Raw genomic sequence first — 15531 nt, 5'->3', positions numbered from 1 at the left:
AGCTGCAAAGAGCACACAATGTAAACAAGCGGCGGAACAATGTTACGCATTAGTAGATAATTAGTTTAATGGCTGCAGATTTTCGAAATCTGTTGGAAGTAGCGTGTTTATAGTTTCATAGAATACCACCTATAGTGTCACTAGACAGACGCCCCCCGAGCAATGCAGTTGTGCAAAGTGGCGGAGCCGACTTTAAGAAACTCGGTCTACAGCTTTTTCTAGGGATACTAGAGGCCTTTGGAGATATTTGATATAAGGCGCTATAGCCTGCATACTTTGACATCAGACTGCTTATATTGTTCCTGGAAAAGTCTTCCAGCAATACAACGGTGTAATATACTGAAGCCTTTCTTAAAACGGCTCCGCGTGAAATCTTTCACAAGGATATTGCGGTTACATGGAGGTATACTTTTTAATGTCTTAGGGCCTTCATAATTTCACACAATACCTCTTACTGTGCCTCTAAAGAAGTCTTCCCAGCAAGTGTGTTGTGTATAGCAGTGGAGCCGGATTTAAAGGGGTTTGGTGCACAGCACGTTGTAGGGGTACGCCTCGTCTTTGGAGATATTTAATATAAGGTGCTAGAGCCTTCACATTTTGATGCCAGACGGCTTGAATCGCACTGTAAAATTTACTCCCAGCAATGCATTTGTGTATACTGGTGAAGCTGACTTTAAAGGAGACATGATGTATAGCGAAGCGGCTTACGAATTTATGCCGCAATCTGTGAGGTTTTGTTCGGGCAGCCGAAATTTCCAGAAATGTTGCTCCTACGTCCCGCACTCAGTCCTGCAAGCAGTAGACGCCGGTACAACACTCACACGATGGTCCTGAGGAAGATGAAGACTTCTTTAAGGTAGTTATCCAATGTGGTGCCCTCCTTGGGTTTCGTCTTCGCTTTAACGTCCTCCACACTCGAGTAGCCCAGGTCCAGTCCTTTTTGTCTGCGCGGAAAATTTCCATCAATGTCTGGTACAACAGGCTGACCTTCCTAAAGTGAGTGAACTTCAATTAATGGCTGCCTCCAAAGTGAGCTTGTGGATTACAGCGCACGATTTAAAAAAAAAACTAAACTGTTTCGATTGAGTTATTTGTTGTTTGCTTAGCGTATTGCGTACAATGTCCGCCTGGACGCACAGTTAATAGTTCTGCGCGTAAAAACAGCACCCATGTTGTTCCGACAATTTCGCTGAAGTCAGCCCGTATCAACTAATAAAAAAATGGACGCCATACCGGCCTGCCAAAGTGGATGTCCAGCGCAGCTGCTGTAAGCCACTACGCATGCTGATGGGGGAGGATACAAATGCTCATCGTTGTCTCGGCGGTCTTATCGCTTGCACTCGGTTTCTCTTAGGCCCGAACTGCTGCGTCCTGCCTAGTTTTAAGGCCCAACCACATGCAGCGTATTTTCGGCGTCGCGCGACCGTCAGCGTCGTTCGGCGTCAACGCGCGGGCCCGCAGGAGAGGGCGAGTAACCGCGTGGGACCGGCGAAATCACGCGCCGGCGTGCGCGCTCGACGCTTCTTTCGGCGTCCAGCACGAGATTGAACAGTCGCCGGTATTTTTCGCGCAGGGACTTCCATTTTTTCTACACGGTTTCTGCGGCACAAACACACGAAAACAATGACGACTTGTTACAATAACTATGCGCACAGGCTGCAGCGCAGGTGACAAGTGCCTTACCTCCGTCCGCAACGCCAGGCGCCACAGCTGCTGCCACTTCATCCCACAACGTCTGTTTGCGGGGTTTGTTCTTGTTATCTTTGTGTTTAGCCCGCCATAGAGCGGGGCGGGCTGCGACTGCAGTTATTAAGGCCCCAGCGTCGATGTTCGGCATGCCGGCCACCATTAAAACAGCGAGTCGGACTGGCACAACCGGAAAATGGCACCAGCGCCGCCGCTCGCGCCGATATCTGGCGAGCGTAGATATCCATAGAGTTTCATACCCGAGCGTCAGCCCGCGTCGCCATGCATTTTGGCGAGCGCGCTGACGTTCGTCGACGCCGAACAACGCTGACGCTCGCGCGACGCCGAAAATACGCTGCATGTGGTTGGGCCTTAAAACGCATGCGCTAGCCCTCGAATGACGTCAACCTCCCTCCTCTTTCGAGAGCAGCTGAAAACCTAATCTCTACCAGAACACATACGGGTCCCATTGTTCACCGGTGCCTTATCATTCATCATGCGGTTTCGATGCTTGTTTTGTGGTTTTTTTCTTTACCCGAATACTGAGCGCTGCGGTGCACCCCTGATAAGCCTGAAGCATGTGCTCGGCGTCTTGGGCGAGAACTCCTGGGTACTGCCTGGGTTTTTTGTTTACGACACGAAATTTTCCTACCAACGACAGGCTAACAGCTTCGCCGTAAAAAAGTGCCATTTTAACTTCAAGGGGACACTTGCACCATATACGACCCTTTAACTGGGATTTTGGACCCGCACCCGTCGTTGTTGGTTCCGAACTTAACTGTGCCAGATCCGCGATCGTTTCGTGACGCATGTGGGTGTCCAGATGGCTGTGGAGTTGGATCTGCAAGTGGAAACGAGCAAAAGTAGCAACTGTTACATCAAAAACGAGTCGCAGCCAGGGCAAGAATCGCATAAGGGTAGGTCACTTGAAAGTTGGTCACCGCTGTCCGCTCTCCGTACCGGCTGGGAGCCAGAGGTGTTACGTCACGTGGCCTTGAGTGCTCGCTGACCCAACCGACGCAGCGTGGTTATAAAAAAATGTGGGAACTCCAGAGTTGGAATTGTCAGATACTGCGAAAGCATTCTTTTTAGAGGTTCGTCGTTCGTCTCTGCGGATACACCTCTACGTATGTTGGCCGTACCCTAGGACGTGGGCCTTTCATTTCGGGACTTTTTAATTAAAAGGGTGTCCAGGACCTTTTATCAGAAGAACCCTCGCCCCCGTTCCCTTATGGTCCATGTGCATCTCTAGAATTCACTGTGTCCCCATTATGGACGTACGGGTGGATAGATTGCTGGAGGGAGTCTCCTAAGAGCCTAGAAATGTTTGCATTTGAAGCCAAAACAAAACAGCGCTAAGGACGGGACGAAGGCGCTTTGTGTATACGTTTCCTTTCTTTGTCCTGTCCTGAGCACCGTTTTTTTTTTTTGTAACATATATGTCTTTCATTGTATTCGAAGGACCGTGGGGTGGAATGTATTTAAGTGAAACGGGATGGCCTAAAAACATGGCTGAACTGCTTTGCCACGTATACCGTATCACGTATAGCAAGCAGCCGCTTTATCACGCATCGTCCAATTAGCACCACAGCTACGCTGTCATTTCTCATGACGTCGCTGGAAAGTCACGTAATTTTAGTTTTTTTTAACGCAAAGAATTTATACGACACCCGACCAATTTTGGCTATGTTTTTGTCTGAAGCCGATTCGACCTTTAAGCACTCATTTTCCGCCTGGCCCACAACATTGCAGCTGCTCTGGTGACATCGCAGGTGAAGAGAGGTGATAGAGGATGAGGAGGAGGGGGTAGCACATCGCTAACCTAAAGCAATGTTTAAATATTTGTCGTTAAGAATTTTAATTTTTCTAGCAATCCAAAAGAAAAATTTTAATGCGTAAGCATTCTTAGGTGACACCCCGGAAATCTGTTCGCCCGTCCGCCTGTTCTTAACGAGTGACACAACCCTCCCTGTAGGCGTGAATGGACCGTATGCGATATTGAATAAAAGGTCCTAAGCCGTATAATTAAAAATATCCCCGTATTTCATAAAAGCTCTTCAACAAAAGCTCCTAGGCCTTCAGGGCTAGGTTTTTAAAGCGAACATACAAACAGGTGTATTTTCGGACCCGAGCCCCAGGCACTGTTTTACCAATTCCACTCGGCAATTTACACATTTTTTTTAACTATAACGTTTGGTGCATGTCAAAAAAACCTCCGGAATCGACATTTGTAGAGGCAGCTATTATAATTTCTGCTTTTTTTAACTGGTACTTATTGGCGCTCTACAAATAGTGGCTCTCCTGGCACTGACCGGTGCAAAATGAACTGTTCTTCTTCGTAGCGATAAATTTCATAGAACGCTTCCATGAAAAGACCGGCGGAAACTTAATTGTTCACAACGCTGACTCGACCGCAGTTCAACGACCAGCTTCAAACGAATACCTTTTTTCCTCTATTGCACGCAGCATTTACACTGTTCCGGTCGCAATGCAGGTACAGCACAACGCCGTCATAAAAAAAAAAAAAAAACTGCAACATGCCGAACAGGGAACCGCGTAGCTGAGGCGTCTACATGAGAAACCAGGTGCAGCGATGTTGAAATTGACGGTGACACACGTTCTCTGTAGGCCTACTGGCTGGCTTCGGACACTCTTGTTTTGAAGCGTGAAAAATTGGACGAGCCTGTTTTCGCCGTAAAAATTTGGAGTCGTTCCACTCTAAAAAGGTGGATGACCAAGACGAGGCTGTACAAAATACACGTTACACACGGGTGGCTAGAGAATCTACACATGTTTATTTTTTTTTTCATCGCGTAGTAATGATAGAGACTATGGATTTGTGATTACTGAATAAAACTTGGGAGGACTAAAGTATTATCCTAGCGGACAAGTATATGCCCATCTGTTTACCTCCCGTACTTCACTTTGAACTTCACTGTGAGCAACCAAATCATGAAAGGTAAATGGAACTCAGAGCAATGGTAGAGTGGCCTTAACGACCAATTGTAATATATTGTTAACGTACTGTTATTAGACGAGTTACAGCCGTTTTCTGCTGAACATTCGCGATAAAGTTGGCTTTGCCAGAAGGCGTTTTTGCTCGCGGAGCAGAGAAATACACGCAGACCTAGCCATGAATATAAAGCTCCGTTGTAAAAAAAATATCTCTTTACAAAACACCAGCGACTCGTCTCTCGTGCCTATGAACACGGCGCTATGAGCGCTGCGTTTTAGTGCGAAAAAATTGAACGGCCCATTGAGCGAAAAAGACGGCGTTGTCAGGCATCTGCCGCGGGCTCATAAATTCCCATTGGTAGCGTCACGTTCCACAGCGTGTGCCTCAGACGTAAAACACAAAAAAAGGGTGCACTTCCCGTGCCTCACGGCGCCGCAGTCACCGGAAAGCCATGGCACTTTGTTTAGCGCAGAACGCTCTGCGGCGTTCCGATGGACATAAAAGCTTTCGCATTAACAGTTCGTGAGAATTGCCGAGGCGTCTTCGGAGTTTTTTTAATACAGAAGCCGTTCTTGGTCGAGGCTGTCATGGGACAAAATGTCGTAATGCGGTCGCAACGATGTGGAGAGGGCATAGCCCACGCAAGAGGAATGCAAGCGCCACGAACACATGCAGCAAGTTAAAAGAATGCTTGAACGGGACGCTTATATCTGGTCACATTATTATTCTGCAAAAGGTCAGATGCAATAAATGGGAATGCAAGGTGATTACGAAGCAATTTGTGAAATAAGGTGACGAGATTCAACTGGAACAAAACATTTACGGGCAGGATATTGTAAGAACGGAGTACCTATACGCGTTCGACTGCGAAGAACTAGAAGTGACAGTGCGTATTGACTTATTTTAATGTGCTTTATTGATAAGTGACAAGCATATGTATTGCCCCATGACACTATATCGTAAGTAATATGACTATGAATGAAAGCAAAAAGAAAGGGCGAGCTTTGACCAATGTCCGGATACCAAACGCAGTATTCTGCTTGAGATGGTTAAAGTGGCAGCGAAACGTACGTAAGGCTCGGGTCCAGATGTATGCCGAGAAAGACGACATCAGTACATGCAGAATTAGAATCAATTCCAAGTTGTATTACGGAAATACTAGATAATGACCTCTGAGCGCATTTAAAGACGATGAATGTAGTTTTTGTGGGATTAATAACTAAGTGATTACTGCAGCCTTAATATATGATGACACTTAAAGCCAGGTTAAACTTTGAGATAAGAGCACCAATGGTTTTATCAGATGAAGATATGGTTGTGTCATCCGAGTCTAAAACACAGTGACCTGACCACAGTTATAAGAGCCAAGAGCATCCGGAAGATCATTGATATATAAAATAGGACCTAAAACTGAGCCCTGCGGTACTCCCTGGTTAACATATTTTATTGCAGAGATGGTACTTTGCCGCTTGTACTGTGTATTGTCGGTCAAGTAGGTAATTTTTTAATGTCAGCGCAGGTCCAGTTATACAATAGGACTGAAGTTTATGAAACAAGACTTGGTGATTTACTTCGTCAAAGGCTTTAGTGAGATCTAAAAAAACAGATCCCAATAAATTTTCCGAATTGATACATTTTTGTAGTCAGAGACGGCACAGCTAGATCAGCAAAAAACCTGGGCGGAAACAAAATTCGCTTTTTTTAATCAACTTAAATTTGGATAAATAGCCGATGAGACGTTTAACAAACAATTTTTCGACTAGTTTGCTAAGGTACGAAAGAAGTGAAATTGGCCGGTAGTTGGTAACTGTTTGTTATGGCCTTTTTAAAAGAAAAACTGGAATTACTTTTGCTTTTTTTTAAGAATGAAGGAAATAAACCGTGTTTAAACATATGGTTGATAAAACAAAGTTGATAATATAACCTTGATAATGCACACTACTAGCAAGCTTCCCGTGGTCGTTCGATTGATCACCCACAGGACAAACAAGACCGGACAAGGGATCACCGGTAAAGCGAATAACTGCAACCACAAAAACAAAGCGAATTATATGGCGCAGTTGTGAGTGAAATACGGTAAACCACAGTTATAGCAAAAATCGCGCTTTATTCGAACTGGTTCATCGTCCCCACTAAACTACATAAAAAAACAATATTCTGCACTTTTAAAGAAATATCGCTTACAACGAAGCCAGTTTCCTGCCCTGATAACTTCGTTATAACGAAAGTTTACTGTACAGCTTTTTTTTTGCCCCGCCACTTAATGCGTACATTGCATGTATATAAATGGAAATAAAAATATTCATTCATTCATTCATTCATTCATTCATTCACATATCAGTACGTGGTCAGACAGAGTAAATACCTTGTACTTCGTAAGGGCCATGGTTTTGCAGCGAACGACTGTTTACGACCACTCAGAGCTCGTGAGCATGTGTGTGAGCTGCGCAGCAAATCCAGCGCCTCTTCTTCGCTCTTGTTTTAATTCTGCCGCCGATGGCAATACTCTCCAGGTGGTTTCACGTGCGGCTCGGTCATCAGCAGCTGTAAATTTGGGGTAAAAACGTCGGGGGGGGGGGGGGGGGGGAGTGTTCCGTTTGCTGTTCGGCCTGAACAGAGGCGAATTGACTACGATGGTGACCCTCTCGATGGCGACGCGCTGCTGCTGCCACCTATTCGCCGCGAGCTCGACATGTAGGTGGCGACAGCGTCGCGCTGCTAGTGTGGATGCTCCGCTGAGCGGCCCGTAAGAATGCCCACTGTGGGCGCGCTTCGTGCCTTTTTCCCGCCGTATGTGCGCACGAAAGGTGCAAACAAGAGTGGTATGCTGTAGTTCGGTTCCTCAACGTTGAATGGATAGCATGGAAGCGGCAGTCAGTTTTCATTACTACGCCAAAAAAAGCGACGACTCATCGGGAATCTCAGAATGGCCGTAATTGTGACAATGCACTTGTACGCTGTGGCTCGTAGCAAGCTCGATCTGTCCAGACTATGGCTTTGAGCCTTCAATAAAAGCATAAATAGAAACAAATCATAAAGCCTCGATCTCTGAAATTCAGTTTACAACGGCAATATCAATCGCTTTCACTGGTAGCATGACGCATTCTTGCATTTGTTGTATGCCCTGAAAAGGTAACACTACTCAACTGCCCCGAAATTCTTTCTAAGAGCTTACGATATTTTTTGTGTGTTCAAAAGGCAACATAAAATTACTGAATTTTGATCAGCGCAGAAATATAAATGTAACCGCTCTAACGGTTCTTTTAAATGATATTTTAACGACTCTGAAGGAAGGTTTGATGAATAACGGTTTCGGATCAATTATTTACGGCTTTCGTAGCAAGTGAACTTGCGAATTGAATTGTCAACGCACGCAGTACAATCAACATCTCATGTTTAGCTAGGTTTTCGCAAAGTGACAAGCAGGTTTACAGTGTGCAAACCAAGCTTCTGGGACCTCACAGTGAGCACAAAGTTTCTGTTACGGCGGCTCTGTTGACCATTTGCGTTCCTTTTAAAATCTAACAGGTGCCTGCAACAGCGAGATGTGTTTGCATTCTTGCGTATAAGGTCGCTTACGAACCCTAAAGATGGCAATAAATGAAGTTGTGCTGTTGCAGATGTAGTAAAACATTTCCTTTTTATTTCTCGTTGCGGATCAGCGCAACGGGTTCCCGGTAACTACTTTGTTTTGTAAACTGAATATCGCCTTTGTCTTGGCATTATAATTCTTGAGGATTGGTTAAAAAATGAAATTCTGTGCATTTAGTTTTTCTTCGGGAAGAGGGGGGGGGGGGGGGGTTCCTGCTAACGTTCCAAGAGCAGCGAGAAGAGAACGCATGTAACGCGAAAAGCCAAACTATGGTTATCAGTATTACTTACAATCGAAACTACACTGTCGTGTTCTGTAGCGGTGAAAAAGCAGTACGTATTTTTAAAACTGATTAACCCCCCTTTGGTCCGGCATTGTCCAAGAATTGTGGCTCGCCTTTTTCAAAATTGTATTGAAAGCAAGCATTGTGGGAAAAATTAAAATAAAAAAAACAGGGAGTCATGGCACACACCCCTCCCACATGTGGGCAACAACTGCAATATATTACGCATTTTCTCCTCTTTCTTTAAACTTAGGTCCACCTTAATGACCATATTAGGCATTTGGTTATGCTGAGTGAGACACGTGTTTGGAAAAGGTGATTCATGTCGGATTTGAAAATGATATCTGTGAACATGACACACGAAATGCCACATGACAGACGCGAACTCACAACTGCCTAATTTTACCGAAGAATCCCCCTAAATACTCTTGCGCATCGATAGAAACGTGTTTTAAATAATGCTTGAAATTAGCAACTCGATACAGTTGAATAAATGTTTGTTCCTCCTCCTCAGTATAAACAACGACTGTCCAAAAATGGTATTTATTTTAGAAAAGGTACGGGAAGGACACGATCACAGAGGCGCTTGTGGGTCTAAATTACGTGTCCGGTAATGTATGGCCGATAGCGCACGGGTCGTGTGCAGTGTAAATGTTTTGGTTTGTTTCTTCTTTCTATAAGGACACAGCGCAATTTTACAAGGGTGTGGAATTTGCACGCGTATGCACAGGACTTGTCGCTTCTTACCCGTTTCGCGTACTAAACTTTTATCCTTTAAATAATCTCCACGCCACCTTCAAAAAGCACCCTTCGACGTTCCCGAAACGGCAGACGACTGCACTCAACAATAAGAAAAGTGCAATGTGTGGAAGCAATGTTTATAACACGTTTCACACTCAAGCGGTGACCAGGGCGAAGATGTTTCGTGGAATTAAACCAGCGCATTAACCCGCAACGGCCGCTGATTATTGCGTTTCTAGAGGAAATGCGCAAGCAGAGGTAACTATGTCATTGCTTACTGCCAAACGAGCACACATATTGGTTGTTTTGTCGGGTGCAGCGCGCGTCTTGCGCCACACGCAACGTGAAAAAGCAGACGACGCGAGAGCGCCATCCACACTAGGAGCGGTTCGTCCCGCGGCCGCCAGGGGCCGACTGTGTTCGCGCTCGGGGCGAATAGCTGCCTGTCTAATTGTTGCTGTCGTACGCCACTGTCGTTGCGCCTCCACTTGGTGTATTTTATTCGAGCGCCGTTAATTCTTTCCCGTTCAACGAACCCTCGCAAAACTTCGACGTTCGATGCTCGACAACACTGCGACTGAGAATGTTTGGTTAGATTATCGCACTAAAGAGTTACTTGATATGGTTTAGTAATAGTGTAAAATAAAATTAAGGCAATGGGCACGTGTGTGAATGATTGCGAATTATTTTATTTGCTAAAAATTCAATCTTTGTAATTGTTACTTTGTAATTGCTACTGATGGTTAACAAGTAAATGGGCGCAATAAAAAGAACTACTTGAATTCGACGTTTCGGACGGGGACCATCCTTCTTCAAGAATGAATAATATATTTTACAGTACAGCATGTTTATCATTCTGGGAGAAGGACGGTCCCCATCCTAAACGTCGAATTAAAGTTATGTTTTAGATTTAGAACATTTTAATTATATATATATATATATATATATATATATATATATATATATATATATATATATATATATATATATATATATATATATATATACACGCGAGCGTTCGCAGAGCATCCGCCCCCTTCCTCCTTCCCCAGCCATGCACAAAGCTGCAAAAGCCACGTGGATTACAGCTTCGCCATTACCCAATACCCGATTACCCGTTGTTGACTACTGTTGTGCAGTTCGTTCGTGCAAACACGTGTGCCCACGTCGAGAACTGATCACAAAGTAGAGCGCCCTTAAACGCAAGCTGCTGCACCGAGCATACACATGCTCGCAGTTCAACAAAGCGGGACAACCATGTCGCGACGTGCGACTCTCCGTACTTCCAGGCAGTCATCAAAAAGCGTCTAACGACCGAAAAACGCACATGCACGTACTCACTCGTATGCCGCAGAAGAAGCCGGGCGTTGACTTTAGCCAGCCAAGTGCCCAGTTTAGCCGCCGTGGCTTCGTCGGCCCCTTGGCGGCTCCGCGCTCGTCCGCGAATATAGCACCACTCCGGCAGTGAAACGGAACAAGGGAAGCGTCGCTGCTGTTCAGCACGAAAGCGCGGTGTTGTTTTTTCCTTGTTTCAAAGCGAAGCTTTATGTGGCTAGGCGGAAAGAAAACGCGGTGGTCCTGTGTACGCAGAAAAATCATCCCGCGGAACCCCATGCGCATGCGCGCGAAAAAAATCAGGTTGGAGAGAGAAAAAAATGAAGGAAGCTCACACTAACGCGTACAACTTGAAGGTAGCGAAGCTGGACGCAACGGTAGCGTGTTTTCTCTTTTTCGCCTCACAGCGTCGCCGCTGAACGAGCGACCACAGCTGGATATTCGTCCTACTACCACTACTACATCGCGCACGGCTCCACAGCTCTGCGCGCACGTTGCCTTTCTTCGTCGCGCGCACTTGTCGCTGCGGCGGCAGCGTCCTCCCCTTCCTCCGCCAGGTGGCGGCACGGGTGCCGCGCGCTTTTCCGTTCCCTTCACGCCTCGCGCTGCTCCAATCCGGGCGCTTGCGGATGGGTTTGTGGTTTGTCCTCTAGCTCTCAAGGTCAAAACTGGTCACCCCGCGAAGGCTGCCCGAGGTAGCGTACTGCAGCTTCCGCTACAATAAGAAGTTAGTGCACGCGCGGCGTGCCACTTTGTGAAGCAGAGACTTGGTGAACGGCGGGCAGGGGGTTGGGGTGCGGGCGGAGCAGCGTCAATGTAGCAGCGGCAAACACCGGCCGCACGTTACTTCGAAACGGGTAGGCCACGTGTCATACGTACTCCCGAGGAGCTGGTAGCTTACGAGTAGGAACGAGAACGAGATAATCTATGCCGTGCCGATGCTGCATCCCGGGCACAACAACAGGCCTTAAAGGAGAACTGACACGAAAATTTCATGTTCCACTTTTATTGCTTTTATCGATGCTTAATGGTCTGGCGAACCCGAAACAGCACTTTAAATACTTCAGCGCGCGATAATTAATTACATCGAACGGCCTGAAAATCGTTTGTTTCAAATTACCGCGTTTTCATCCCAAACGGTGCATATGACAGACTCCCTGCCTGACCTCACCGCTTTGTGCGGACGTCAAAACACTGGGGAGGCCTTTCGACCGCGCCGCCGCCGGAGCTGAACGGCTGAGCTGCCTGAAGGTGCTAGGCCACCATTGCAGCGGAAATTCGATGGCCACTTTCAATAAAAGTCCTGATGGCGACTTCTATTGCGATTCCGGGCTATATTATCGCTTCCTTTCCCGTGTGTGTAACTTCATTTTTGCCAACAGTGCCTTTCTGGGCAGCGGTTATGTCTCTAGCTCTGGCTACGTGCACCCGTTCGTGAATGCGCCGGCGCCCGCTCGTGGGGCCGCGAGCATGAAGTGACGTCACGAGTTTTTGACGAGCGCTGTCGCGTCACTTCTTTTGGCTTTCACGGGGTGATGTCACGCTGGTGTTCATTTGCTGAATGACGCTCCGCGCGCGTCTCCATCGGCGCGATAAATGAGATCCAATTAAAGTGTGTTCTTCGCGTCGCAGGCCGCTCACATTCCAGCCAGGGTATTCTGTTGAGTAAAGGAAGCGAACTGTGCAATAATATTAACGCCGAAAATTGGTGTCAGTGCTCCTTTAATGAACCATAAAGAGTAACACTCGGGTAAACACCGACCGAACGGTAGAGGTTGGCTTATTAAACACCTATCTGTGCGGACTGCCTGCACGAATTTCCGTGTTGTTTGCCCTTTTCCCACCGGCATGCGTTAAGATTACTTTGAACCTGCATGATTCGATAATTTTACAAACAGGAAAATCATCGCAAGGGCCTCTGGTGACGTGATAATTTTGCATTTTGCGGGTTGTTTGGACGGCTGACATGCAAATTAAAGCTATAATACAAGTTTTTCTGCTAAAAAATGGGTCGCGTAACTGATTGCTTCACTGCAAGTGTTGTAAGAAAACAATAAAGCCAACTTTCGCTTCTGCCACGTAGCACCCACTCCTCCATCACGCCCCTCCCATGACGATCACAATGCGAGTTTTCTCAATTTACACTGCTGGGACGCCGTGTGCTGGGACCTTTTGTGTCTGCTGGGCCTCCTGGAAATGCTCGACGACAACTTTTCTTTCTGAGTTTGTTCCTATCGCTTATTTCGTCGACATTTTTAACGTCCTGGTTGTTTATTGCTCGAAAACCAACCCAACGTGTACTCTCAATTACAGGTGTCTTCGGTTGCGCATTTGCCTCTTGCCTTATGCATGATTTAGGTTTCCTTTGGGCTGCATAATGTGCAGAAGTATGAGCCGCGGCGGCAGTTTTTAGTAGTTGGGAATAGTCTCGCGTACATGCACTTTGGGTTCAAGCATTATTTGATTTGCTAGTTATTTGTTTATTTATTATTGATCGTTTTATTAAAGACGCTACTTAAACGCACAAATTTCGGTGTGTGTGTAGGTTTGTGTGTCTGCCTGTCTGTGACTCGATTCAGCCACCCGGTCAAAGTGAAACAGAAGCTGCGCAACAGTCGTATATACCCACAGCGAAATCTAAATGCTTAAGTCCGGTGTCAATGTTCATACTTGTCAACATTGTTGAATAAGAACAAGACATTACGCAAATGTGAGGGGCAGAAAATTAGTGCAAAGTATGTGCAGTGTTCCTTTAAAACAAATTTATGTATGCTGATGCTTGATTACGCTTCATGCCGACAGTCCTGTGGGTGGCAAATTGCACAAGCTGATGGGTGGAGTAGGAAAAAAAAAGGCTGACTAGTAAACAGGAATAATGTAGATGTATACAATGCAGCTGACATGGCTTGGAAAGCTTTAAAAAAATTTGCTTCACAGGCAACTTTCGATGCATTTATCTCAGTTCCGCCTACACACGCACACGCATGACGAAGAGAAAATATAATAAATCAGCAGCAAACTCATATTGCTTTCCAGTTTACAAAAAAAAAAGCAACAACCAATTTGTTGCCAAGCAACAACCGATTGCCTCGCATAGCACCACCCTAGAAGCGCCGCGAAGCAGAATCGGAGAACGCCCGAGGAATGCGGCCGAGCAGCTTGGAGGCCATCGTGTTCAGTCATGCGTCATCATCTGAAGAATTCATGATGATGGGGCGCTGGCATTGATGACGATGATGCCGCTACAACGGTTTCCAGTCGTTCACCTGACGCATGATTCGGCCGAGCCGCCGCGACACAGAAGGATGAGGCGACTCTGGCGGTGCCTGTTTGAGCCTGTCGGCTGCGGGCAGTTTGGTCTGGTTTGGACGAGGCGTGAATCGGCCCCGCTGTCGGCGCGTCGCCCCGTGCAACGAATTTGGGCCGGGCGCTCTGGCACATCATTAGTGATGAACACAAAGACTTAGACCATTACATATGCAAATTTAAGCGATTTTCTGCATCCGAAATGTCCCTCATAGTGTACATTGTGGCACCAATGCTGATATTCCTGAAAAGCACAGTACTGGATAAGTGTCTGTAAATGCCTCTACAAAAGCATGCACATCATCACCATTAAATTATTCATTATTATTTTTTTAAGTATCTGACAGCAAGTCAGGTGTCTTTGCCAGGCGTCTTTGCAAGTTTAATTAAGGGCCATCCACCAACTTTCTCGTAATTTTTTGTTGCGTTACCCCACTTCATCATTGCTATCCTATGAGCTAATAGTGTAAATAGTGCGTGCTCTCAAAATATTGACACACAGGCGTTTTCCTGTTCAAAAATTGGGACAAAACTCTGTGACACGTTTAATCTCATCAAAAAATACCCTGTTGGGGTCTGCAAAATTTGTATAATTTATCAGGACTCACACTAGCTCTTTAGACGAAGCTTCTTTTTTTTATGAAATGCTCTTAAGCCACCGACCTGATCCTGCAGCCATATAATTCCTGTTTAACAAGATTCTACAGCATACATCTGTGTATCTCTGCATGTGTCTGTGTCTGCCCAACATTAGCGCTCGCACGGTGTTCTCACCACTTCTTTCAGAAAAAGGAAGGCACCAAGCAGTTCTACAATATGGCTTGCTTGAAACTCGATTACAAGTGGGACTGAGTACTAATTATAACAACCCTTAGAAGCCGGACAACAGAAAAACACATCCACGACCCCACTCCACTGCATACAGTCTGCATACAGAAGCTGTATTCAACGTGTGCACTTTGCACGGAATGCATCGTGACCTTTTGAATGGCTTGGGTGAGCATTGGTATGCTGCCCATGACTGGGTATTTCACGACCATACTCGACTGCACACAGTTTGCACTGTATTACAGAAGTTGCACTTAATCTGCGAACTTTCCCAAATGTGTCTTGAGGTTTTGAACAAGTGGACAAAAATTACCTCCAAATGAATACGCACTGACCGCACTTGGCTCATCAAACTGTTAAAGCTTTGAGTTTAACAGTCGAGGAAACTTATCGCACTCATTAGTGAATGGCCGTGGATTAACTGAGTGAGTTGTGATTCTTTAGAGTGCCCTGTAAGCCCTACACACAAAATGGCTTTGTATTTTATTACCAGCAAGATTTAATGCTGAGTGTGTGACATCAACTGGAGAAAAAACTTGCGTTGGCAATTTGTTCAGCCTGCTGAATTTATTTGACCAGCTTTCGAGATGCTCTCTTACATGTAACACGAGCAACTTCAGAAGCAAAAGCAACAGAAACTACCAGCTGGTAACAGCACAACTACCCATGCTGACAGCAGCGATCAAGACATTTAGTGCAACTTATTTTTACATGCCTTACCACCTGTCCTCTCCACAACTAAAACTACTACACGATTATTGTGCTCAATTCTATTCGGCCCGAACAGAACTTGGTTTTTTTACT

The 15531-nt window shown here is 45.9% G+C and overlaps 1 protein-coding gene across 1 annotated transcript in view; it reads right to left on the bottom strand.

Moving 5' to 3' along the window:
* Positions 1-10984, bottom strand: part of LOC144163350 (adenosine deaminase-like) — a 33426-nt gene extending 22442 nt beyond the window's left edge. The window contains exons 1-4 of the mRNA XM_077694300.1: positions 10600-10984; positions 7008-7186; positions 2466-2527; positions 822-944 (exon numbers count right to left, since the gene is read on the bottom strand). Coding sequence (XP_077550426.1) covers positions 822-944; positions 2466-2527; positions 7008-7028 — 206 coding nt within the window. The 5' untranslated portion in view covers positions 7029-7186; positions 10600-10984. The remainder of the gene's footprint in view (positions 1-821; positions 945-2465; positions 2528-7007; positions 7187-10599) is intronic.
* Positions 10985-15531: the final 4547 nt, after the last annotated feature.

This window comes from Haemaphysalis longicornis, unplaced genomic scaffold, assembly GCF_048455015.1.
Source record: "Haemaphysalis longicornis isolate Haplotype H1 unplaced genomic scaffold, Haemaphysalis longicornis Haplotype H1 scaffold_12, whole genome shotgun sequence".
In the NCBI taxonomy this organism is placed as follows: Eukaryota; Metazoa; Arthropoda; class Arachnida; order Ixodida; family Ixodidae; genus Haemaphysalis; species Haemaphysalis longicornis.
This window is presented reverse-complemented; position numbering and strand designations above follow the sequence as displayed.